This window comes from Anguilla rostrata, chromosome 9 (assembly GCF_018555375.3).
Source record: "Anguilla rostrata isolate EN2019 chromosome 9, ASM1855537v3, whole genome shotgun sequence".
NCBI classification, from domain to species: Eukaryota; Metazoa; Chordata; class Actinopteri; order Anguilliformes; family Anguillidae; genus Anguilla; species Anguilla rostrata.
In genome coordinates this window covers 26,053,748-26,078,057 of record NC_057941.1, presented here as the reverse complement: position 1 = coordinate 26,078,057, position 24,310 = coordinate 26,053,748, and the positions used below count along the sequence as shown (strand labels likewise).

The following is a 24,310-nucleotide window of genomic DNA, read 5'->3' as shown; positions in this document are numbered from 1 at the left end:
CAGCTGGTGTGCTGTGGTTTTTGTCATGTATCAATTTACAATTTCGTCAATTGGCAGATACTTTTAGTCAAAATGACTTACAAAAGTACATTATGATAAGCAAACACCACTATAACTAGCAATAGGCAAAGTCACAATGTAGTTAGTGTTATCGTAAAGGTGTATGCCTCAAGACCTGCAAAATGAGGGAGAGAAGGGTTGTTTTTTTAAGGTGCTTTCGAAGAGATGGAGCACCTGTTTAAGAAGACCGCTCTACCATTTTGCTAATATGTTTGTTCCTTCATTCACAAGTGCTAGTTTAGCGTAGCTACAGTCTGACAGCTATGTATCTATAACAAGTTAGCTTGTGGTCATGATGCAGTTCACAAGCTATGTACTGAGATTATTCTGTTAAATTCTCTTGTCCGTTACTGTATTTTAAATAATGAGCAGACTGAGGTTCTTGCTGCATTTCTCAGCCAACAAACGACCTCTCCTGTGGAATATGTTGGTTAGACCATACAAAAGTCCCTGATGTGACCATGAGCCACAATAAACACATTTATGGTTCAAAAAAAGGAGAGCAGACACACAACATAGTATATGTAATGTTCTTTTTTTTTTTTTCAAAGTATTTTATTTGGACACACAAATCACATCATTGTCCCATTAAAACTACATATACTACAGCATACAATTGTTTTAACAGTAAATACTGGATTATGGCTAATTAATTATGGCCTATTATGGGTTTTTTTTGTGATTGTATGTTAATGAACGTCATTGAACAATCATCTCATTCTGTCTGCACAAAGGTGAAATTATAGTCTTACAAATATATTGAACACAGGCACAAATAAGTGGACAGTTGGCATTCTTGTGGAAGAAATTGGCAATGGTCTAATTCTGGTGCATATGGGCCAAACAGTTCCACTGTACAATTTATATAATTGGTTCCTGATTCAGCAATGCATTCTAATAGCATATCTTTCAAAAGTATAAAACACATTTTAAACTCTAATAAAAATAAATACTACTTTTGTATCTGCAGCTTCTGCTGATGAAAAGTAAGCCATCTCGAATATGCTCCTTTTTTGTGTGTATGTGCCAATTGCTCGATGCTGATAACTATGGGATTGGTGTTTGGCACCCAGGATCACAACTTGCAGCTATATTGCCTTGTACTATAGTTCTTGTTTTTGAGTACCAGTGCTTCCAGGTGGTACAATGCATCCACCTTTTAATGATTAACTTCATTTTGCTAAGGATACTCAGTGGCAGACGTACAGTTGGGATCAAAAGTCAGAGGACACTACAAAGTCCCCATTGTTTTAATTATTTATCAAGGAATCATGCAATTATGATACTCCAGTCACACTTCTTACTCAAAAATACATTATTGACAACAGTTACAAACTAAAATTGTAACACATTTCACATTTAACAGTCATGTGAGATGGGAAGCTATGAGAATATCCACCATAAGGTAAGCATTTCTCTTATTTGTTGCCACACCCATTATTCCATTCAAATACTGACAAGTATGTGTTCCTAAAGCTCAATATGCAAACATATGGGCTATTAACAATTAAAACCATTATTAATTGAATGAATATGCCATTCTACCTGCTAATGTGCTCTTAGACTATAAATATTAACTTTTTGACGTATTACTTATCCTTGAATAAGAAGTATTTGCACTCTTGTTGGTTGTGTCCTCAGACTTTTGGTCCCCACTGTACACTTACACCCTTCTATAATTCCGCCCCAGTTGTTTTAGCTCATGGTGTCACCTTCAACTGAATTTCAAAACTGGACTGAGGGACCCTGCTTAGACATTGTGGTGTATGTCATGTGGATCAGAAATATGAATTCTTGCATGTTATAACTTAAAAATTTTGAAACTTTTCAAGAATGTAAAGACAAAGCATAGTAGGCCAATAAATGTCATTTGATAAGTCATACAAACAGATTTCTCTGCTATTGTGTAAGTTGAGCAGCTATATTCAGCCCACTAGTTTACATTCCTTATCTTAACCACGATGAATTTGTCACTTGAATTAGTTACGCAGACAAATGAAAAATCATCAAAAAATGGATTGCACTGCAGCTGGTATTTCAAATAAGTCCACAATCACACTGTCTGATTTTTTTTTAAACTAGAGGACTGGGGGGGGGAATGAGATGGTTAGGATTTATGGTGGGCTAGCTAGCTAATAACTGCATGCTGACTAGTCAGCAATATATTTGCTTTTTAGTTCATTATTCATTTGCATTGTGCTCCTTCGGACACATGGTACATCAAATTAATTTCAAAACTAAAATTTTCCTAAGAACTCAAGTTCATTTTATACAATGTTTGCACCTCCGAGTCATTTTGTTCACATCAACTATTTAGTTGTATCATGCTTATTCCACAATGTCTGCTCTCGCTGGAACAGACATTCCCTATGACATGTGATGTCATTATGACAAGGGGAACTCGTTTTTCAGGGGGAACCTATTTTTCATGACATCAGCAGGGATGTGTTGAGAGGTGGTGCTGGGGTGGAGAAGTTGCTCCAGTCGAGGGTGAGGTTGCCCTGTGGGGGCGTGTCTGGAGGAGGGAGGACGAGATGGGCCGCCACCCCAGCAACCAAGATTAGGACGGCTGCAAGCGTGGTCAGGCCCCGCCGCAGGACCAGCTGGGTGACAGAGAGAAGGGCCTTTGGTTCCCCTGCCCCCTCAGCATCCCCCGGTACCTCCTGTGCTCTGCTGGGCTCCACAAGGGCTGCCCTGCCCTGCTCTTGAGTGCTCACTGGAGAGTAACCACTCGCCTTGTCCCTGTCATTCATGGTCTGTGTCTAGAAGAAGATGAAAATTGCATTACTGGCACCATATCCACCATTTCCAATCAGTTGCACTGATAACAGTATTTTTGATTTCTGTGAGAGCTGATTGGACCTTCCTGGCCATTAAATAGTGCCAGAGCCCTCTGTGGTTGTTTTAGTCTAGGCTTTATGCAGTCCAAGTCTAAATTGCTGCTTGGCCTGTTCTTGTAGTCAGGGATGCGGGTTGTCTTGTGATGTTGTGATCAGGTGTGTCGGTGGAGTGCTTTTCTGAATTGTCTTAAAAATGCTAAGTTGCTTGGAGGACAAAAAATATTTCAGTGAAAATATTTGTTTTAAATATTATCTTATTTTTATTGAATGTTCCTTGTAATGGACATCAAAGTGTATGGTTCTTTGGATTTGGGACCTGGGACAAAATTAATTGACGGGTCTTAGGAGAATGAAGATTATTTCCAAGGAAGACAGTGATGCCCTTTATTTCAGGTTTTGGTTTGATTAGGTTTGATGCACAGAGTGGATGGCACAGGCTCTGACGGCCTACTGTAGGCTTGCCTTGCTGCATCTGAGTTTTATTTATTATTTTGGCCCACTAGCCTAATTTAGGCCTACTAGTCTACATTTGGCCCTCTAGCCTACATCTACCCAGACTAACTAACTTATTTCCCCAAGAGTGATGGACTGATGTTTTCATGTTTATCTTTGAATTAATATTATCGGATCAATCTCACTCTTCTAGAAGAGACAGTGGAACACCAATTCCTGTAGGTTAACACAGTGGTTTTGGTGATCTGTATTGATATGTTAGACAAATAACTGCCTGAATGTCTTGAAACAATTTCCATCGTGTTCTTACATGATGATTTCACTTTTAAGCAGGCTATAAATATAGATTTTTTAAATTATGACTTCACTATGGCAATGGGTGCCCCTCGACTGTGATCATAGTATGTGCTTTGTCTCTCCTTACTTGACAGAACCTTCTTAGTCTTGAAGTAGGGCTGTATACAGCAAGCCAATGTGACCAGGACTAAATTCTAAATAGGGTCTGTGAAAATTTCCCCTAAGTATACTTACAGTCCTTACTTTATAAGTTTATGTTGGTGGTTGCAGTACAATCATATAATGTTGCTATTATGGTGAAAGGGCTGATCAGATCAAAAGACAAGTTCACCAAACCAATAAAATCAAAGCTATTCAGTGATACTCACCACCCCGCTGTCTGTTGCCTGATCCAAGATTCCAGTGCTTTCCAGGACCAAGGTGTCTGTCACAGGCTCTCCAATGGGCCGCTTTGACCCCACACGCACCACACGGTTACCTTTCCCAGCACGCTTCATGGCCTGCCATAACAGTAACAGGAATACCAATCAGTACCTTTCAGAACACATTAAGATGGCAGTGGTGTGGTTAGCTAAATACCTGGTCATTGTGAGATCTGAACAGTCGAGAGCGAGAGTGAGAGTAAGAGAGTTCAGCGTTCCTTACCTCTTCAGTCACACTCTGCCAGTTCAGTTTGAAGATGAGTGTGATGAAGAAGCAGCTTTGCACGATGACACAAGTGAGTAGGCCCATCCAGAGCCCTGGCAAGAGAAAAAGAATCAACCTGCCTCCACAAACACTGGGGGTGTGCCCCTCCTGCCCACAACAAGGAGTTTGTTCCCCCCACAACAAGGAAAAGTTTCCCCACTCATTCTGTGAGGCTCAAAAACGTCCCCATCAAAGCTCTCCACTGAAACTGTCCTCCACACACTGCTGGACTCAAGACTGGACAGCTCTCAAGTTTCAGAAATCAATATGAGTGAGATAAACAAAAATAGACATGGGGTATGGGGGTTGGGGGGGTGACACTCTCATCCACACATCTCCCATTGGGAGATTCATAGATTGACAGACCAGATAACAGATAACGCAAAAAGGCACTTCCTGGCCCCTATAATCCCAAATTACAGGACCATATAATTTGTGTGATTTTCATTAATCTGTCTTCCGCTATGTTCCATACTGGGGCGGGGGGGATGGGGGGGGGGGGGGATCCATATATATTTCCTTCCCTTTGATCACAAGGTAACTGTCCCAGAGCTCAGTGCGATTTACAGCTGATACTGTATCACATCTAAAATTATAGGCACTTATCAGAAATAGATCAGTGTTGCCATTCCATCTCCGTGGGTTTGCATTTAATGAAATGGAAAGACTGATGATCAAAGAGTTCCCATCAAGATTACTAAGAAGGGATCACAGTATCCATGTATAGGCTGTCCAGAATTTTTTTAATTTTTTTAAATTAAATATTTCATATAGCGATCAAATGACAACCCAGTAACAAAAGACAGTTTTCCTTTCTCCTTTTTTTACTAAAAACAACAATAAATGTATATATATGTGTGTGTGTGTGTGTCTTTGTGTGTGTGCGTGTGCGAGTGTGTGTGTGTGGGTGTGTATGAGTGTGTGTGTGCGAGTATGTGTGTGTGTGCGTGCGCACGTGTGTGCATGTGGGCGTGTGCGAGTGTGTGTGCGTGTATGTGTGTGTGTGTTTTGTTTGCTTTATCCCTACTGGTATGCTTTCTGCTACTCAAGTGAAGGACATCAGACAGCAACTGAAATATATTTGGGCCCTTATGATGTATTTTATAAATGTGGACCTATATGAAGAATTAACATGTGTGTGTGCAATTGTGTGCAAGTGTGTGTGTGTGTGCACACGCTCTCCTGTGTGAAGTAGGAAATGTACCCATTATTCTCAGCTCAGCTGCGAACATCAAGGCGATGCCCAGTGGGAGCCCCATACAGTAGTAGCATATGAGATTAGCCATGGCGGCTATCTTCTGCTTCCCCGCGCCCAGGAGGATGCCAGAACTGACGCACTGTGAAAGAGCAAAGAATGGGCCGCTCGCACTCACGCCTTCGCTCACAGCGACCAATCACAGTCCCTCCCCTGGCCATTCGCAGATTCATTTGTGAAATATTGGACACATCAAGAATGGCTGGAGCTGGACTAGTTTTATGGGTTTCAGAAAGCATGGTTATCCATCCTACGGTAAAGAAGGTCTGGTGGAGAATGTGACATGTACTGCCTTCATGGATGGAGATATTTATGTCATACATGTTGTGATACTGAAGTACAAGAAAAATAATACTAAATATGTCAGGTAAGGTATTAACACTACATACTGTGCATACTGTGTCAAAAGTATTTATACTTCATGCATGCATCTCTCTGCATGGCATTGCAAATCACAGTAATGTTGTGATAGATGTAATTAAACAAAAAAATGACTCTCTTTACTATATTTAATGAAATCATATTAAAATGAATATTACATTTTTTATGGTTTAATCTTTCAAATGAATTAAAGGACAACTTGGAAATAAGATCTATGCTTGTTTTAAAGAGAGACCATGATATCACATTCAGTTTGGCTCTGTTATTATTTCACTCAGTTAAAAATTGACCTAATATAATCTAATTATAATTAATTTGTCTTTTTTAAGACCCAGCAAAAAAAAAAAACAATATTGACCAGACTTCCAGAGGGTAACAGTTGATTACTCACCACAAGGGCATCGAAAAACTGCAGGAAGATGTACACTGTTAAGACGCCAGAAACCAGTTCCACAATATTCCTGGAAACAAGTGTTGATCGAGTGTTTGACAAGCATTTAACTGAAGTGCACCATTCTGTTTTTCTACTTTTCAAAAAACATGTACACAGAAAACATAAACAACAACAATCAGACGAGCCTACGCCTACCAAATGAAATCTGAACTGATGAACACTGCCCTCAAGCAATAAAATATATTGCCATGTACTGAAAAATATATGGTTTATCCTTGGAGAAATCTGAAGAAAGCCTTTAACCCACAAACTGTTAAACACGCTGGTGGTGATTGGTAATGGTGTGGGCAGCCATCTCATGGCAGTTGGTCCAATAACTGCCCAGCACAGACGCGTAATGGCCAGAGAATATGAACCCATTTTACAACATTAGTTGCACCCTACAGTATGTTGCAAACATTCCTTCATGATGTCCCCATATTCCAAGATCATAAAGCCCCCATACACACTGCTAAACAAATTAAAGTGTGGTTGCATCAATACCAGGATGTAGTCAAACACTTTCCATGACCTTCACAATCAGCAGATCTAAACATAACTGAACTTTTGTAGGATGTTCTGGAGTAAGTGCAAAGTAGATTTCTACCTCCTTCATCCCTTAAAGCAGCGTTTCCCAACCTTTTTCCTTCCATGGCACTTTCCAAATTTACAGAAACATGGCACACCACTCTCAAAAGCATAAAAAATAAACACCATTACCAACATTAAAATGTTTTTTTAAGGATTGTTCACACGGCACACCTGACCTCGCCCGACGGCACACCGGTTGGGAAACGCTGCTTTAAAGAAAAGCTAAAACTGAAGTTGTTCTGGCTAAAGGCTAAAGATGGATCTATAGATATTTACACATGATTTCCATATATGGGAAATATGCAGTATTTTTATTTTTAAAGGTGGTGAGTTCATACTTACACATCAGATGTGAAAATGTATCCGATCACTGTTTTAGAAGCACCGAGAACGATGCCCTGAAATATTGCTAGCACACCTACAATAACAAACAGCCATTAGACTGTGTAATTATGGACAACAGATGTCATTCACATGACAGGTGATGTGTATGTGTGTGTGTGTGAGGGTGTATGTGTGTAGAAAACCAATGCCTATCAGGCCACTGTTGATCCGCTACATTTTTGCTAATTGGCCCTACAGCGGTCCTCTAGCGGCAAGCCCATTCGCCACATTCACCGACTAATTTTCTGTTTTTGCACTTTATCCCCTGTCCTCTCAGTTTGGAATGGTCAACCATGTGCACCAGCTATTCTCACTGCAGCAACCTCTGTCCTCAGTTACGAAAGTGTAGGCAAGCACGTGCTCTCCAAAACGTGTCGTAATTTCATTTCACATGACGGTGCACAAGATGAATTTCACCAGAGTTCAAGGAGGATACATCATGTGCCTGGATAGGACCGGGCTGGCCGGACTAACCCGACTGACCAGCAAGGAAGTCTAATGAGTAATGAGACCCGGTATTTAATCCTGGCATAGATTAAAATGTTTCATTATAAAGCAGGCATACAAACACGTTAACAGCAAAAAAAAATAAAAAATACAATAAAAAACAGTGATCTAGGGTGTAATTTCCCTTTAATAGTCGATTCTCATCTCATCATGCTTTGCATGAACTGTCTGCTAGCAGATTACTGTAGTGTACAATGAACACTGAACCGAAGTCAGCCGCCAAGTGAGCACCTAATGGTCAATGTACATTTTCTGGTTGGGTGGCTTGCACCAATAAGGGACATCATAGCCCAGAAAAGAAGACAGACTCACCTGAAAGAACAAGTGTCACCTTGCAGGTCATAAGGGCTCTGGCTGTGTTTCCTGCTCCAAGTGCATTCCCCACACGGACACAGGCAGCTGCATGGACCCCCAAAGGGAACTGTCTCACACAGAGGACCCAAACTCAGTCCATATATCAACACAGATACAGCACACCCCAGCACAGATACAGCACACCCCAACACAGATACAGTACACCCCAGCACAGATACAGCACACCCCAACACAGATACAGCACACCCCAGCACAGATACAGCACACCCCAGCACAGATACAGCACACCCCAAACAGATACAGTACACCCCAACACAGATACAGTACACCCCAGCACAGATACAGCACACCCCAGCACAGATACAGCACACCCCAACACAGATACAGCACACCCCAGCACAGATACAGCACACCCCAACACAGATACAGTACACCCCAGCACAGATACAGCACACCCCAACACAGATACAGTACACCCCAGCACAGATACAGCACACCCCAGCACAGATACAGCACACCCCAACACAGATACAGCACACCCCAGCACAGATACAGCACACCCCAACACAGATACAGCACACCCCAGCACAGATACAGCACACCCCAGCACAGATACAGCACACCCCAACACAGATACAGTACACCCCAGCACAGATACAGCACACCCCAAACAGATAAAGCATACACCAGCATACCCCAACAGACAACACAACAAAATAAAATACTTTAAAGCAGAACAGATGCAACTGTAACCAGGCAGACTTTGTACTTTCAGTCTGGATAATGCTTGATTAGGACAGGGCTGAATGAACTTCAATGAGATCTCAAGATTGAGATGAGATCATCAAGGTTATGATTATAATCATATACCTCCTGATTGTTTTTGTTTTTTACTGACTATTACTGAGATGCAAGCTGTGATTCACATCAAATTGATTTGTACAACAGAAAATTAAGCTCCATCTATTTAACAAAACAAAACACAGAAAAAGCACAACAGTCACAACATAAACACAGCACAGACACAGAAAATCCCTAAACAGATACTCAAGTAAGACAAACAAATTCATGCGCCCCCCAGACCTGGGTCAAATAATCATGTCAAATACATTTATTTATGTTAGTTATGAGGAAAATACACATTCAGATAAAATTATTTTACTTATTTTGTTTATTAAATACTTAATAGCAGATTATTTCACATATCTGAAAGTATTTAAATATCACATATTTGAACATTGATGTCTGAAATATTTCAAATACTGTCAGCTGTTAAATTCTATTACTTTAACACATTACTCTTCATATGAGGCTTGTAAATTATATTGTAAAAGGTGTAATTTGGTGTCTATCAGTCCTTGCATTGCAGATATGGGGGGGGGTGAAATTATGGGGAGGAAGAAATGCCACGCTGCTATAATTTCACCCCCTTCTTATTTTCTTAACTGCTGTCTTTGGAGCTAAAAGGGCAGGAGTAATGGCAAGTAAAAAACCTAAATTCATAAATTCACTCCCCTTTTATTTTTTGTTTCACTTCTTTTGACTTCTTTTCATTTCTTAACATCTGACAGAATTCGAACATGAAGTTATAGCACAGCCAAGTACTGAGAGACAATCATTAATTAGTTTACTTGCTTTTGGGAGTGAAACAAGGTTGCAGACTTTAAAATGAATGGATTAACTAACTTGTCTTCCTCCCCGTGACAAAATCCAAAATGTCTGACTGACTGATTTGGTCGCTATGTTACTGAGTACTGAGACACGTGTAAGAATTTCTACTTTAGCTTACCATGTATGTTATGGCCCCCAGCTCCAGGAGCACATGCTGAGCAGCCAGATCCACCTCTCCGAGCATTCCTGTCGGAAGGGGAAAGGTTAAATAATTAACACCCATAAGTCTACGCAGGAGACAGGGGACCAATTTCAGGTTTATGGGGAGAAAATGAAATGCTATGACTAATTCCGTCTTACGGTGCAGAACATACTAACATCTCTGAAATTTTGAGATGATATAATTCTTTTTATTGGAAAAAACAAGTTTGGTCATCCAGTGCAATTACTATACAGTTACTATATTTATGATAGCTGTGTCCTTTGTGATATGACATATTATAACATTTTCTTTCATTTTTAATTTCATATTTCAACATGTATTAACATGCTTTATCGCCATTTTCTACACCGGCTAACAGCATTCATTGAAGTTACTTGCAAAACATTAGGTTGGATATATTATTGCTATATGCAGGCTTCAAATACCGCTGTTTATGTGTACAGTTCAGGTGAAGTGAAGGTACCTGCAAAGAACCCCCCAATTTCATAGATCCACCACTCAAAGCACAGCATTAGTGTACTGGGGATGGCCAGCTGCATGTAAGATCCCCACTCCTGAAGTGATGCAGTAGACCAGCCTGTAGGGGGAGCCAAACAAGAGGCCCAGATACAATCATCATTCCTATGTTGCTGCAATGAAATTCAATGTTAAAAAATTGGTTTGATTAACATCTGTTTCATAAAACAGCTGACATTACTGTACATTACACACAGCCACAAACCTGTTTGGAAGCTGACATTTCAAGACTTGATTTACTCATTCTTGGCTCATAGGCAGTTTGGCACGTTCTCAAAAGCCTTTGCAAGTAGTTACAGAATTGTTTGTCAAACATCTGCTCACCTCCCCAAGTTTTTTCATGCAGGTTCTTCCAGCGGATGTAGGCAAACAGGAGAAGACAGATTGTCACATGAGCCAAGGTATTGGCTGCAGCAGATCCTCTATCAACAAATGTGCACACTTTCATTATTATTGATACAAGAATACAAACAATTAGAGGTGTTACAACTGCAAGGCAGAATAGAAAGGAACCATGTTGTCCCTGTGATTTGAATCTTTAACAACTGAGTTTAAAAAAAACACCCAGTACTGTATTCTACACCCTGACCCCACAAGGAAAACTAAACAGCACACCTACATCACTCCCAGCTCCATCCAGAAGATCAGGATATAGTTTGTAGCCACATTGATGATGTTAGCCACTGCTGCAGTATATAACTGAGGCAGAATAATTCCCTGCAAATAAAAAACACACAAGCAACAGTTTTCAAATGTGGCCTGCAAAACAAATATGCCATGAAGAGTTTTGCACTTTGTGGTGTCTAATTGCTGCTAGAATTCAGGTAGGGGATGGGAAATTGATGAGAGAGTGAGGTTTCAGGGATTCCGTAATGGGTGGAGCCACGGCAAACTGTCATCGACATGGTCAGAGACAAATCAGAAGAGTCTGCTCTCCACAGCCAAACAAGATTAATGGATCAAATCACTGAGTCACCAATAATGGGGCCGCCCATTTTTGGTTCACAAAGCCTCATCCTGCCATCACTAACTTTGGAGTACATTTTGATGCAGGCCTCTCTTAGATTATGAAATCGATTACATAATTCCATGGCATGTCACAGAAATGCGTGTCTAGCTAATTGAAATGTCATGGTTATAGATATTCATGACCACATCCCCAGGCAAAAAAGGCCCAGTCGCAAAAAAAGCCGAAACACTGTACCTGATTCTGGAGGTATGCCACCTGCAGTTGGTGCATAAACATAGCCTGTAAAATACAGACATACACATATAAGTACACACACACACACACACACACACGTGCATATGAACACACACACACACACACACACACACATGCATATGCACACACACACACACGTGCGCATGCACGAACACATGTGCACACACAAACACAAATACATGTGCATATGCACACACACACACAGACGCACAAACACTTGTGCACATGCACACACACACACACACAGAAAGACAGACTGAGAGAGAGAGTGCTGAATGAAAACAGCCCAGTTCAACAAGCTGTGGGTGAAACTGGGAAAAAACAAAGAGAGAGCCTGAAGCAGCACTGACAAACACATGATTCATGACAGAACCACTTGGTGATGTCTGTGCTTACTTACTGGAACGGCAGGCAGGAACGCAATCACATACAGATGAGCTATCCTGAAATGGAGAGAGTTCTATGGTTTACAACAAAAAGAACACGTAACTCGTTAAATAAAACTTTCTGGTAAACTGGTTTCACCATTTCCTGAAATCTACCCATGGAATTTCCGTGGCCCAAACAGAAGCATCCATTGAGACTCCAGTGTACTGTAAACTGTGCTCTCCATGCTGAACAGCCACAGAAATATATTTAAATTCTGCAAGGGATACTTAAGTTGTTTAACTGGTTTAATGCATTTGAATAATTTCAGCATTATTATATTTACATTTAACATTGCATACTATACACCACATTTTGTACGCATTCCCTCTTAGCTGTGCTGGTGATGTCAGGTAGAGAAGGGAAAAGAAACCAAAAGAAAAGGCAGAGCCATTCCACTTTCTAAAGGGCAGGTAAACTCATGATGTTATCTTATGCTTTGGGGAACATTGCCCAAAATAGGAGCTGATATTATTGTTGAACCTTTATCAATGTGCTATAAAGAATAAAATAAAATAGTGTGCTCCTATACATCTCTTTCTAACTGTTAAGTTTTATTGGCACTAATTTTATCAGCAGCACAAAAACTAGCAATTTAGCAGTGTGGCAGTATTTCTTCATACACTATAGTATATTTTCTTCTTTCTAGCACCTATGCAACATTTGCTACATATGCAAACAAAACCTTTTTATAAGACTAAAATACTAAAAACCAATTTCATGCCATTTTCTGATATTTTCTATATCGAATCTGATTTAATGTTGCTGGTTGTGACAGAGGAGGGCACAGGCCTTTGGGTATAAAAATGTATTTGGAGCATAATTCTTTCTGTCATGATGTCAGTTCCAGTGAATTGATCTCTTGCTAATTCTCACAGCTTAAGTGGATTCAAAAGACCATATGTCATTCCGTGGTCAGATTCCTGTTCTATTTCCTTGCCTCACAAGCCACATTGTAAAATGGATTTCTTGATTTTCGGGCCGTATATCATAAAGATAATGGGTCATGAAATCCACTGTAAAGCCAAAGGAATCCAATCCATTGACAACACAAGTAAAGTGCACTAAATTAGCCCCTTCACTCGCCATTTTGATACAAGATTCGTGTTGTTTGATTTGATTTTTTAGGGGGAAAATGCTAATTTAGGGACAAGGAAGATAAAGAGGAGAAGGAAAGTGAAAGTGCAGCAAGATTATGACAAAGAAAAGAAAGAAACTTTCTTTTGTCTTTGTTATTTCAATTTAAAATGTTAATTTATTTGATTTTATGTTGGTGTGGGTGTGCTCTCTCTCTCTATGTGGCAACCAACGGCGCTTCCCGGGAACTGCCGCATCTCCCTCCCAGGGATGTCACATGGGCATGTGACGGTGTCATTTAATTGGAATGGCGTATCAGGGGTCCCCAACCTTAGTCCAAGAGAGCCACAGGCCGGCTGGTGTTCGTTTTCACCGTAAAATCAGTAACCATTTCCGCCCAAAGAAACCAGGCTAGGTGAGTAAACCGTTTAATCGATTTAATTAATTCATCAATTGATTTAACACGGAGTAACAACAAGAACTGATGCATCCAGTGGCTTTCCAGGACCAGGGCTGTGGACCCCTGCTGCTTTATGGTTTTACATGCTAAAGCCTCCGATTTTTGTATATGGATGGGAAAATGCAATGGTCATGACGTAATGGTTATTTTGGGTCTCTAGTAATGTCTCTAGCACTCCAGGATCAGTGTTAGCTGCCTCCAGGTACGCAGCATATCCGTTACCTGGCTACTTCTGCTTCCTGCTGCAGAGCCAGGAGGATGGACTGGGTGTTGATAAGGATGGCCCAGCAGGGGAGGCAGAACAGCAGCAGGATTAGTATGCTCCTCTGTAGGATCACCCCCACACGCTTCAGGTTCTTACTCCCAAACGTCTGTCGGACATCACCATGGAAACAGAGAGAGGGCAGAACACAGAGATGGAGAAAAAAACTTCACTTGGGATACAGCAAATACGTTTTGTAAAGCCTGTAGCCACTGGCCTCCAGTGAAAATCAAATACGCTTTCAGAAAGTCTAATTATTCTACTAAGACTACTCGACTGTGATATGACGTGGCTATGAATTCCCTCCTGCTGTTTTCCAGAACATTCCAGCATCAGCGCTGCTCTGCAGAGGCTTACGTTGCTGTGGATCATGAATCCTAACTTTAGTCTGGCTAAATGCAGCTTTACTCTGAATGAGAAATTATTATTATTGCTCTTTGTGAGTACATATAACATTACTTTAAATAGGAAATTGTTGTATTAATTTGAATATGTAATTGTAATAATGGATATCACAAATTGTGCATCAATGTGACAATGACTCAATTTAACTATTCCCAAGGCATTCTTTATTATAGATTGCAAGCAAAGAAATATGTGCTACTGCACAACAGAACCATAACTAAGCTTTCCACTTTTGTTAATGTACTTACTTGTGATACTAAAGTGTCACATGCAAGCGCTAGTCCACATCCAGTAGCAGTTGTTGTGACATTAATAGTCTGAAACATTAAAAAACAATCATTTGCATTGGTTTCATGCCTCCGTAATTTCATGACAGATTTACTTATGTACTTATACTCTTAATTACTATCGTCAATGATATAAGTAGGGCCACCAGTTTCTATCACGAGACCTGTAGGAATTTAAGCTATTTCAATTCTTATACTCCAGGGGTCCCTGTACTCATTATGCAAGGAAATGATGTTATTCTTGCCAGCACTGAGTACATTAAGGCTGCAAGGTACAACTCAGTACCTATTGAATACCTATTGAACTTTGAGGTTGATTTCAACAATGTAACTGCATTTGTCTGGGTTACATGTTGAAAGCGTAATCCTACAATGAAACCTTATTAGACTCAATGATTTGACTAGCCTTAGCCTGTAGGCTATTTGTCAAACTACTTGATCATAAATTATTGGTGCATGAACAAGGAACTGCACCGACTATTGGGGAGTTATGACACAGAGTTGGAAAGAAATCAATCCAGATATTGTACAAGCAGTCCAACTCCGTTGATGTAGAAAGATGCATCGCTTTCTATGGACAGGTTTACTCTAAGCACTGCCCAAGGATGACAAAGGAAACAGCTGATCATGATCAAATACAATGGCAATGTTTAAATGTTGCATTTTTATTTCATTTGAGTTCATCTTTAGCCCATCGTTCTTATAAGCCTACACTACGGCAATCTGTTTCATTTTTATAATTAGTCTTATTTAACTATTTTGGTGCAGGAAATGCATTTGAATTTTCATGTCTACTGCCCATTGCTTAGAGCGTCTATACCCTGAAAGCAGTGTAAGACAGTGTGGAGCAATGCTATCAATCATCCTCCATACTTAATTAGTGGCAATTGTTGTAGATTACGGGAGAGGAGCAATATGATAATTGATTGACAAGAAGGCTCTGGCGACCTCTTGCTGAGGGATGACTGAATTTTAGGTTAAAAAAAATAAAAATAAAAAACTAGTGTGTGTGCCCAACAGACCCGGGTCAAATATGTATTTGTTTTGGATTCAAAAACCTTTCTGTGCTCTATTGACCAATACACCAGACAAGATCAGTGAAGTGTAGAAAAGTGTCTGAATCTAAAACAAATGTGTATTTGACCCAGGTCTGGTGCCTAACTATACGAAATGAACATAGAATACCCTGGAAAGAAAGAAAAAAATACAAATACTGTAACCTGCACCAAAAATTTCTCACAACACTGATAATTAACAACATGCCTCAGTTAAGGACAGGGATCATCAGTCAGTAGCTGGATGTCATTCAAGATTTAACAGATGCCATCTTAAATCAAAAATGTTCCACTGTAATGACTGGATAATCTTGGATTACATGCATTTTCCACCAGCACATAGTAAACTGTGGAACAGTTCTATAAGACAGACAGCTATGACAGAAGAATATGCTGCCGACCACTATTTTTGCATAAAATTTAAAATGAAAGAAGTGACCAATACAACTGACAGCATATCTGTGGCCATAGATGAATCAAGACAGATATGTTTTACATATCTGTCTGTCCTATCATGTTGCAAGGAAACTCACAATGAACTATAACCCTTAAAAAGCCACGTTTCAACCTACCAGCTCAAAGATGTCTTAAAGCTGTCTTTTATCCAAAGCAAGTATGTAGACTTGACATGACATTTGTCACTATTATTTAATTTCATCAACAGGTGGCCCAAGATATAAAGTATATGACTTGTTACAAATGTCGCCATGGCAATCTAAATCTGTGTCGTCACTGCAACCTTAATGGCTGGGTGTAAAGTGCTTAGGGGGCAGGGCTTGAAGCCAGGCAGTGGAAGTCCAGAGCAGGACGGTGTTACTGAAGCATTGACCATAACCTGACCCGTTGCAGTAAAATATTCACATACTGACCCGAATAAGGGTGCCAACAAAGCAAAGGAATAGGAGACACTACCGCAGAGGCCAAGGCGTAGCCAGCCAGTTCAGAATTTCCCAGGTGTCCACAGAATATCGTGATCACAAATGAGAGCAGGAAGTTCAGAATCCGTGATGCCAGCTGAGGACACAGAAGTAGACCAGACAAATGGTACTGAGGCAAACAGACGCACATCAATTCCACCAACACAAGGTTCAACAAGGTGAGAAACATCAAAGTGACTCTCGTACTTCACAGCAGGTTTCACAACGTCACAATGCACCAGCAGAATTACTAGCAGTAAATATTCAATGTATAATAACTGCATGGGACGTGCACATTCAGCTATTTTGTGTCCATAGTGCAGCCGGCTTCTGCCTCAGGTATTACTAGCAGCTGTCATACACAGCTCAATACGCATGCCACGAGGTGTCTGCCACCACTTCCCTCAGCGGTGACAGGCTGAAAGGGCATTTCGCACATGCCCCATTCACTGAGCGCTGAGCTGAAAAGCCAAAGACACAACCCTCCGCCTCAGAAGCCTGCTTTTGTTTACATCACTCTGAACAGGCACTCAGTGCTCTGCCGTTGAAGATACAGACAGCACATGGTCAGAGAGTTTAGTTAATTCCACCGGTGAGCACAGCACAGACAGACTCACAGAGGAGAATCTGCACCATTCGTTACTCTTTCACCACTGTAACTGACCTAACTCTAGCCTGTGACTCCTGAAAAAGAGTTTGAATGCTGCACGACTTTCCTCGACAGTTCAATTGCGTTAAGTCACATTTGATTAAGTTAAAACAATGGATCTTTTACACTCGTAATCAATGACTTTAAAAATAAGCCGTTAATCTTCAAACCGAGCAGGGTTGTCAAGAGAAGTTTGGAAAGGGAAGCCTCTCTCACCAGAGGCCCAGTCAGGCGCAGGACTTGGTATAGCTCTTCTCTGTAAGCCAGGGGGACCCAGCGCCTCACAAAACGGCAGCAGAACAGCTTGGCACTGGGACCGGTTTCCTCGGAGACCTGCCCGGCGCCCGGTAGGGGACCGGGTACTTCTGAGTGTCCTGGCTTCTCCATTCTTGCTTCAAGAGCCCAGTTTCTTGTGGGAACGCCACAGAGAGAAAAAGAGGGGAGAGAGAGAGAGAGAGAGAGAGAGAGAGAGAGAGAGAGAGAGAGAGGGAGAGAGAGACCCTGTCTTACCTTGCGCACGAGTACTCTCAGTAATACATGAAAGCAAGGTTTCACAACTTTTTTTAAACAGCTTTGTTTAGGTTACTGATTAAGTAACTACAGCCTGCACCAAGCCACTGTGTCAATGGGTCCAGCTAAAATAAAAGTCTTTATAATTCACAGTATGAAACAGAATTGGAAGGAAAAGGGGTGGAGTGGGTAAACGTCACTAATCTTATCAGGAATGCCCTTATAAATAGCTAAGCATTTGCTGCGAAGGCCCATTCTAGTTTCACGGGGTGCAGGATTTTCAGTTTGATTTAATCAATAGCTCACTGACGCTGAGCAGAAAACAACACGGTCCTCCTCTGTGGCGAGGCCGAGAGTCCTTTCCTGTTTCCACATTTGCTCACCTTTGCTTAAATTGTCGTTCCAGGGTGGCACAAGTCGCTCGTTGAGTGTTGTTGACTGCTCTACCTTCTTTGGAAACATCTGCTGTAGTTCTAAGATATATTCTCTCAAAGTGACTCAGACTCCAGAGAACCACCATTGTCTCATGATTACATTTCCCATGCAAGCAGTGTTGTCCCCTCACAGAATATCATTTGCGACCTTTGAGCCCACACACATAGCTCAGATTCGTTATATAATGCCCCTTGACCTAAACCAAGGAAAATCTTCTGGAACAATGTTTTATGACGGTCCTGCTATCGCAGGGAGATGAGATTAACTATGAGGCCTGCAGATGTAACCTCGGTTTTGGGGTAGCCCAAATTCTCCAGGATGATTTCCTTAGTCAGTTTAGCAAACCAAAACAAAATGTTCATTTAGCAGACACTCTTATCCAGAGAAATGTCAATTGTAGAAAAACAAAAGTACATTCAAGTACAATTTGTCCTCATGTGAACATGCTTCTCAGTTGCACCGTCTTGTCAATGAGGCCAAAAACATCCATTTTCCTCTAAATAAGGTTGTATTCCATCCAGGAATTTATTGCCTGCTGCTGCCCCTCAAACATGCAGTACCTTTCTATAACCAGCAGGTAATTAACTTTTGTTTAGTATAAACTTTACGTCAAGATATGATCATATCCACAAAGTGGGATGTTAGAGATAACTGCTTCGTCACTGCTTTCTGTGCCACTATATTGTGTAAGCCAGCGTTTCCCTTCCGCGGCACACTTTCCAAATTTACAGAATCTCATGGCACACCACTCTCAAAAGCATAAAAAACAAACACCCTGCAGTGTCAGATGTGACGTGCCAACAGTAGGCCTAAATGTTCTTTTGGGGTTTTAATTAAGCAATATGCATTTGAATGACATTTATTTTGGCTTTTGTGAATGGATTTGTCCATTTTTTTTAACATAAAATTTTTTTTTAAAGGATTGTTCAAACGGCACACCTGACCTCGCCTGACAGCACACCAGAGTGCCGCGGCACACCGGTTGGGAAACGCTGGTGTAAGCCACTATATAAGATAATTTAATCGCAAGGCCATTTTATGAATGAGGTCCCTGATTTAAGACATGGCTACCAACATTCCCAGATCAGCCAGTATATATGCAACATTACTAAAGCCAATTAACTATGCTATAACAAAATAACATAAAGAATATCACAACTATCAGGACACCAATGATAATATTTAGTTGACATTAATGAGTTAACATCCAATTAAAAGAGGAAGTGTAACTGTACTGTACACCACAACTGAATTCCATGCTTTCTTTCAAGGAAATTAAGAGCTGCATGGAACCAGAACCAAATTGGGATGGCAGGTATTAACCGGCTACAATATTGCAAAGCTATATGGATTCAATGGGAGCCACTGTCATCCAAGAAATGTCCTGTTTCTAACAGTTAATCCGGTCGTGGGCATGGCCGTGGCCTAGCGGTTAGCGTTACAATCTATGGACCATGGGCTCCACAGCCGGATCGCCAGTCCATATGGATTCAACCGGAGCTAAGCTGTTTACTGACCTGTGTTTTTCTTTAAAACCACGAACAGGTTTGACCATGAAATATCGAATCCCGCCTTGCCCCCAGGTAGATAATTTCATAATTTATAATACGTTTTCTTACGCTTATATTTGCTTTACCCTACTGTAGAAAACGTTCTTATCAGCAAACGCCACGTTTCTACATTAATACCTCGCCCTGTTCTGTATCTAGCCACATACAAACAATTGTATGTGCGGTCTGCAACTCCCAATTAAAACATTACATTTAAAATCATGACTCCATCATAATTATAACTACTAGTAGTCAACATGAAAAAAGCACATCAGTGTAATAGATTTCCTACGCAATATCACACGTTACTTTACCCACCACATCAACGACTGACGCTTCTTACCGTCTGTTGTTATATGATACCGTTCGATACGGAAACCCAACTCGCTCTTGGTCACTACATTTACTTCGCACTATAGTCTGTGATAATGTTAACCTTCACCTACATGCCCATTTTGCTAAAACATATTGTTTCAACTACTCATTTCATCATTTCTCCTAATTTCTTTAGTACAATTGTTATTTGATCATATGCAAATCTTGCTGTGACATATGCGTCTGCTCCTGTTCTCCACGATCAAGTTTTCCGCTTTCACAACTTCCAATTCTCACGTGAACTGACTGATGTCGCTTAGCAAAACACCGAATAAGACTCCTACCTGCACATAAGCCTATCAAAATGCCTTATAAACCTTACAAACACTAAAACTGCATCTCCACGAAATAACAGAAAACGGAGCAGAACAGAAGGCTACACAAGTTGCGACCTAGGGAGCTGTAATTCTGCAGGCCTGCTGATTATTTTCTCAATCAAGCAGTAACTTGGCATTTTTGTATTTCGTTGAAAACTTGTTTTTTTATGATACTATGTACTGTGTCGAGCGAGAGAGAAAGAATGAGTGGTTTAAGGGTCTTAGCAGCCTCCCTTCACATCTGTCTGAATGCCTCCTGAACTCCTTCACTGTACAGTAGAGCGTCAGATGCCAATATCCTTCCATTATACCTGGGTCGCGGGATGTTCTGGAGCCTATCCCAGCATGCATTGGGCGAGAGGTAGGAATACACCCTGGACAGGCCACCAATCTATTGCAGGGCACACACACCTTTCACTCATGCACTCACACCTACGGGCAATTTAGAGTCTCCAATTAGCCTATCGGCATGTCTTTGGTTGGACAATGGGAGGAAACCCACACGAACATGGGGAGAACATGCAAACTCCACACAGTGAGGCCCTAAACCGAGATTCTAACCCACAACCTTCTTGCTGTGAGGCGACAGTGCTACCCACTGCACCACTGTTTCGCCCCAAGTTGCCAACAATGATGTTCTAATGTTAAAAAGTTGTTACATCTTCTCAGTTCTATCCACTCCTGATGTGTCTTGCAGGTCAAATTATTATGGCTGTTTAATTATCTCTGATACCACCTGACTTGTGGGAGGAAATAGCAACGTTGGATATGGTCATTCAAGGTTTACCTAAGTATATTCTGTCATATTTAGAATATTTTTGACTTGCATAATCTGAGATGATCATTAATTAATATTACAAATGGGGGAAAAATGTAAATTCTATATCTGAAAGAGGCCAAAAGTCAATGTAAAAAATCTGAGTTTGAATGGGCATGATGCCTTAGGATTTGGGAGGCTCGTTCCACCACTGTGGAGGCCAGCACAGGCAGGCATTGTGACTGGGAGGAGTGACTACAGAGGGAGGAGACAGCCAGTCGCAGGGCGACGGGCTGGAGAGCAGCGTGTAACGATTGGTTGGATGGTGGAGCTGTTCTGTTACTTGCCCTGTAGGCCAATACCAAGGGTTTCCACTCGATGTGAGTGTAACAGTAACAGGCAGGCAGCCAATGAAGTTGGATGAGAAGGGGTGTGATAAGTATGCTTTGGAACATTTTAACATAGCCAAGTTAGCACTGCATTCGGTATTTGCAGCAAATGCTAAGTGGCACAGACAGGGAGACCAGGAAGAGGGGAATTACAGCAGTCCAGGTGTTAGAGTACCAGGGCCTGAACTGTCTCACTGCTGACTGAGGGAGAGGGCTTGGAGAGAATGAAAATTCAGTTTTCCTGATTCTTTCAGTACGCAGCAGTGCATTTTACTTGTGACCTGAACAGTGATTTATTTCTCAGAGCACTAAGAACAAAACAAAGTTTACAAAAAGTGTATACTGAAAAACCCAGGCCAGACACAGGTGCACATACTAATTGAAGGGTAGTAGTTTTCCATCCAAATAATGTATATAGCACTGAGTCAACACCAGGGGGCATCATGGTGCTATTTTGTTCAAATAGGGGGCATCATGGTACTATTTTGTTCAATTTTTAGGCTATCCCACTATTTTCCACAGGACAAATTTGTACCAATCCAGTTTTTCATGATATTCATAGTTTTTATTTGCAAAATACTTACCCCACCAAGTAAAGTTAATTGATGTAATTATAACTGAATAAGCAGTACAAATAATGCCTGCATGTTCTGAAATACAGTTTTAAGAAGCTTTGGTAGATTCAGATTTAAACTTCTAAAATCTTACACATTGATTTCAGATATTTCCATCATTTATGATGGAAATTAATATTTCGCTTTTGATTTTTGCTCCGATTCAACATTGAAGAACAGTGCAAACATTTGACTTAAATATATTTAAATATACTAACTATAATTACTGTGCACTTACTACATAAACCCCAGAATGCAGAGACTGCAGAAAAGAAGGGTGGTCATGCAGAGCACCCAAAACTGAGCACTAGTTGACCTGCAGACCTGGAGGCCACCATAGCACCTCTTGCGTAAGATGGCGAACTCTGATCTGTGAATTTGCTTGTGAGGATAAAATTTCCTTTACCTCTCTGCCACTTAGACACACACATACACACACAGATACACACACACACATACATGCATTCTCTCTCTCATACGCACTCACATACACACACACATGCACACATACACACACACACATGCACACACACATTCTCTCTCTCTCACACACACAGATATACACACACATGCACGCATGCATTCTCTCTCTATCACACACACACACACACACACACACACACACGCACACACACATTCTCTCTCTCTCTCACACACACACACATTCTCTCTCTCTCTCTCTCTCTCTCTCTCTCTCTCACACACACACATACACACACACACATATGCATGTTCACACATACACACTCAGGCATTCTCAACTGACACGCAAGAGGGCAGTATAATTCTAGCATTCAAGCTCCACTCCCCATTGTGCCGTAGTTATACTGCCATGTCTATCATCCCTGACCTTGATTTTATTGCACAGGGAAACAATGAAATCCATATCAGACACTGCCAAAAACTTTACATTCATGTACTGTTGCGGATGACAATGCATTCTTTTGTTTTACAAGGTCAAGCACAAACCCTGCCACAGTATTAACCCTGTGAAACAACCAGTCCTGTGAAACCACTAACATCATTATTCACCTATTGTTCAGTATATTATTCCTCACTATCTAATTAACTGCAATGATCTCTCTTGGGCGACTTTAATATCAAGAAATGGCTAGTATACTTCAGAAGGAAGTGACACCTTTCTATGGATTTGAAAAGGGTCCAGTCGATTATCATTAACTGGGTCAATTACACCTGCTGTTTGTGTTTGTTTAACATACAGTGCCTCGATTATATTATTTGCCCCCTTCCTGATTTCCTGTGATTTTACTGGTGGAGCTGGGAGCAGTAATTGACAAGAGAAACTGTGGTATGCAGTGGCACAATCTTTGTCCAGTGGGGCATTGTAGGCCTGAACATTGAGACAGGGCTTCAGAGTTATTAGACAGGAGCTGGGAAACAGAAGGGCGATGTGGAATTATTTGCGCTCAATTTGCACTCAGTTCCAGGATGTGCGGGCAAAACATTGACATGATTGTGGGATGATGCAGGATGAGCCATTTGTTGTCCCCTAAGCCTTGGCATGCACTGTATAAACAATATCCTAAAATCCTATCTTTGAAGCGGAAAATAGAACTCAATGAAAACAATCTCTTGCCATGGACTAGCATATTGTCAGCAGTCATACCACCATGCACTCTGCTCCTGCCGAATGGCTAAAGCTAAGTAAGTGTGGGCTTTATTAGTATTTGAATGGGAGACTGCCTGCGAAAGCTAATTTGCTGCTGGAAGTGGTGTTGGTGAGCCAGCAGTGGGCAAATCGGGGCCCTGACTCACTGTGGTCATTAAAGACCCCATGACACTAATTGCAAAGTGTAGGTGGTTCACTGGTGTCCTGGATAAATTCCTAATCTGGCTCTCTCAACCTGCCACCTAATTATCCCCTGATTTAATTGGCTAATAATGGTTCTCTCCCACTCCACCTTAACCAATGTGTGGTGAGTGTTCTGGCGCAAAATGGCTGCAGTGCATCGCACAGGTGGGTGCTACACATTGGTGGTGGGTGAGGTGAGACCCCACTCATCACCGTAAAGCACTTTGAGCATAT

The 24,310-nt window shown here is 41.1% G+C and overlaps 1 protein-coding gene across 1 annotated transcript; it reads right to left on the bottom strand.

Moving 5' to 3' along the window:
• Positions 1 to 1,909: 1,909 nt before the first annotated feature.
• slc47a1 (solute carrier family 47 member 1) lies at positions 1,910 to 18,929 on the bottom strand. The gene is made up of 18 exons (XM_064351381.1): positions 18,210 to 18,929; positions 17,533 to 17,725; positions 16,663 to 16,764; positions 14,657 to 14,725; positions 13,964 to 14,112; positions 12,179 to 12,221; positions 11,758 to 11,802; positions 11,173 to 11,270; positions 10,878 to 10,975; positions 10,501 to 10,614; positions 9,993 to 10,060; positions 8,201 to 8,309; positions 7,340 to 7,415; positions 6,365 to 6,434; positions 5,542 to 5,674; positions 4,296 to 4,390; positions 4,019 to 4,150; positions 1,910 to 2,822 (listed from the first exon to the last, which is right to left on the bottom strand). The coding sequence occupies exons 1-18, from the start codon at positions 18,344 to 18,346 to the stop codon at positions 2,487 to 2,489; spliced, it is 2,067 nt and encodes a 688-aa protein (XP_064207451.1). The 5' UTR covers positions 18,347 to 18,929; the 3' UTR covers positions 1,910 to 2,486.
• Between the last annotated feature and the right edge of the window lie 5,381 nt (positions 18,930 to 24,310).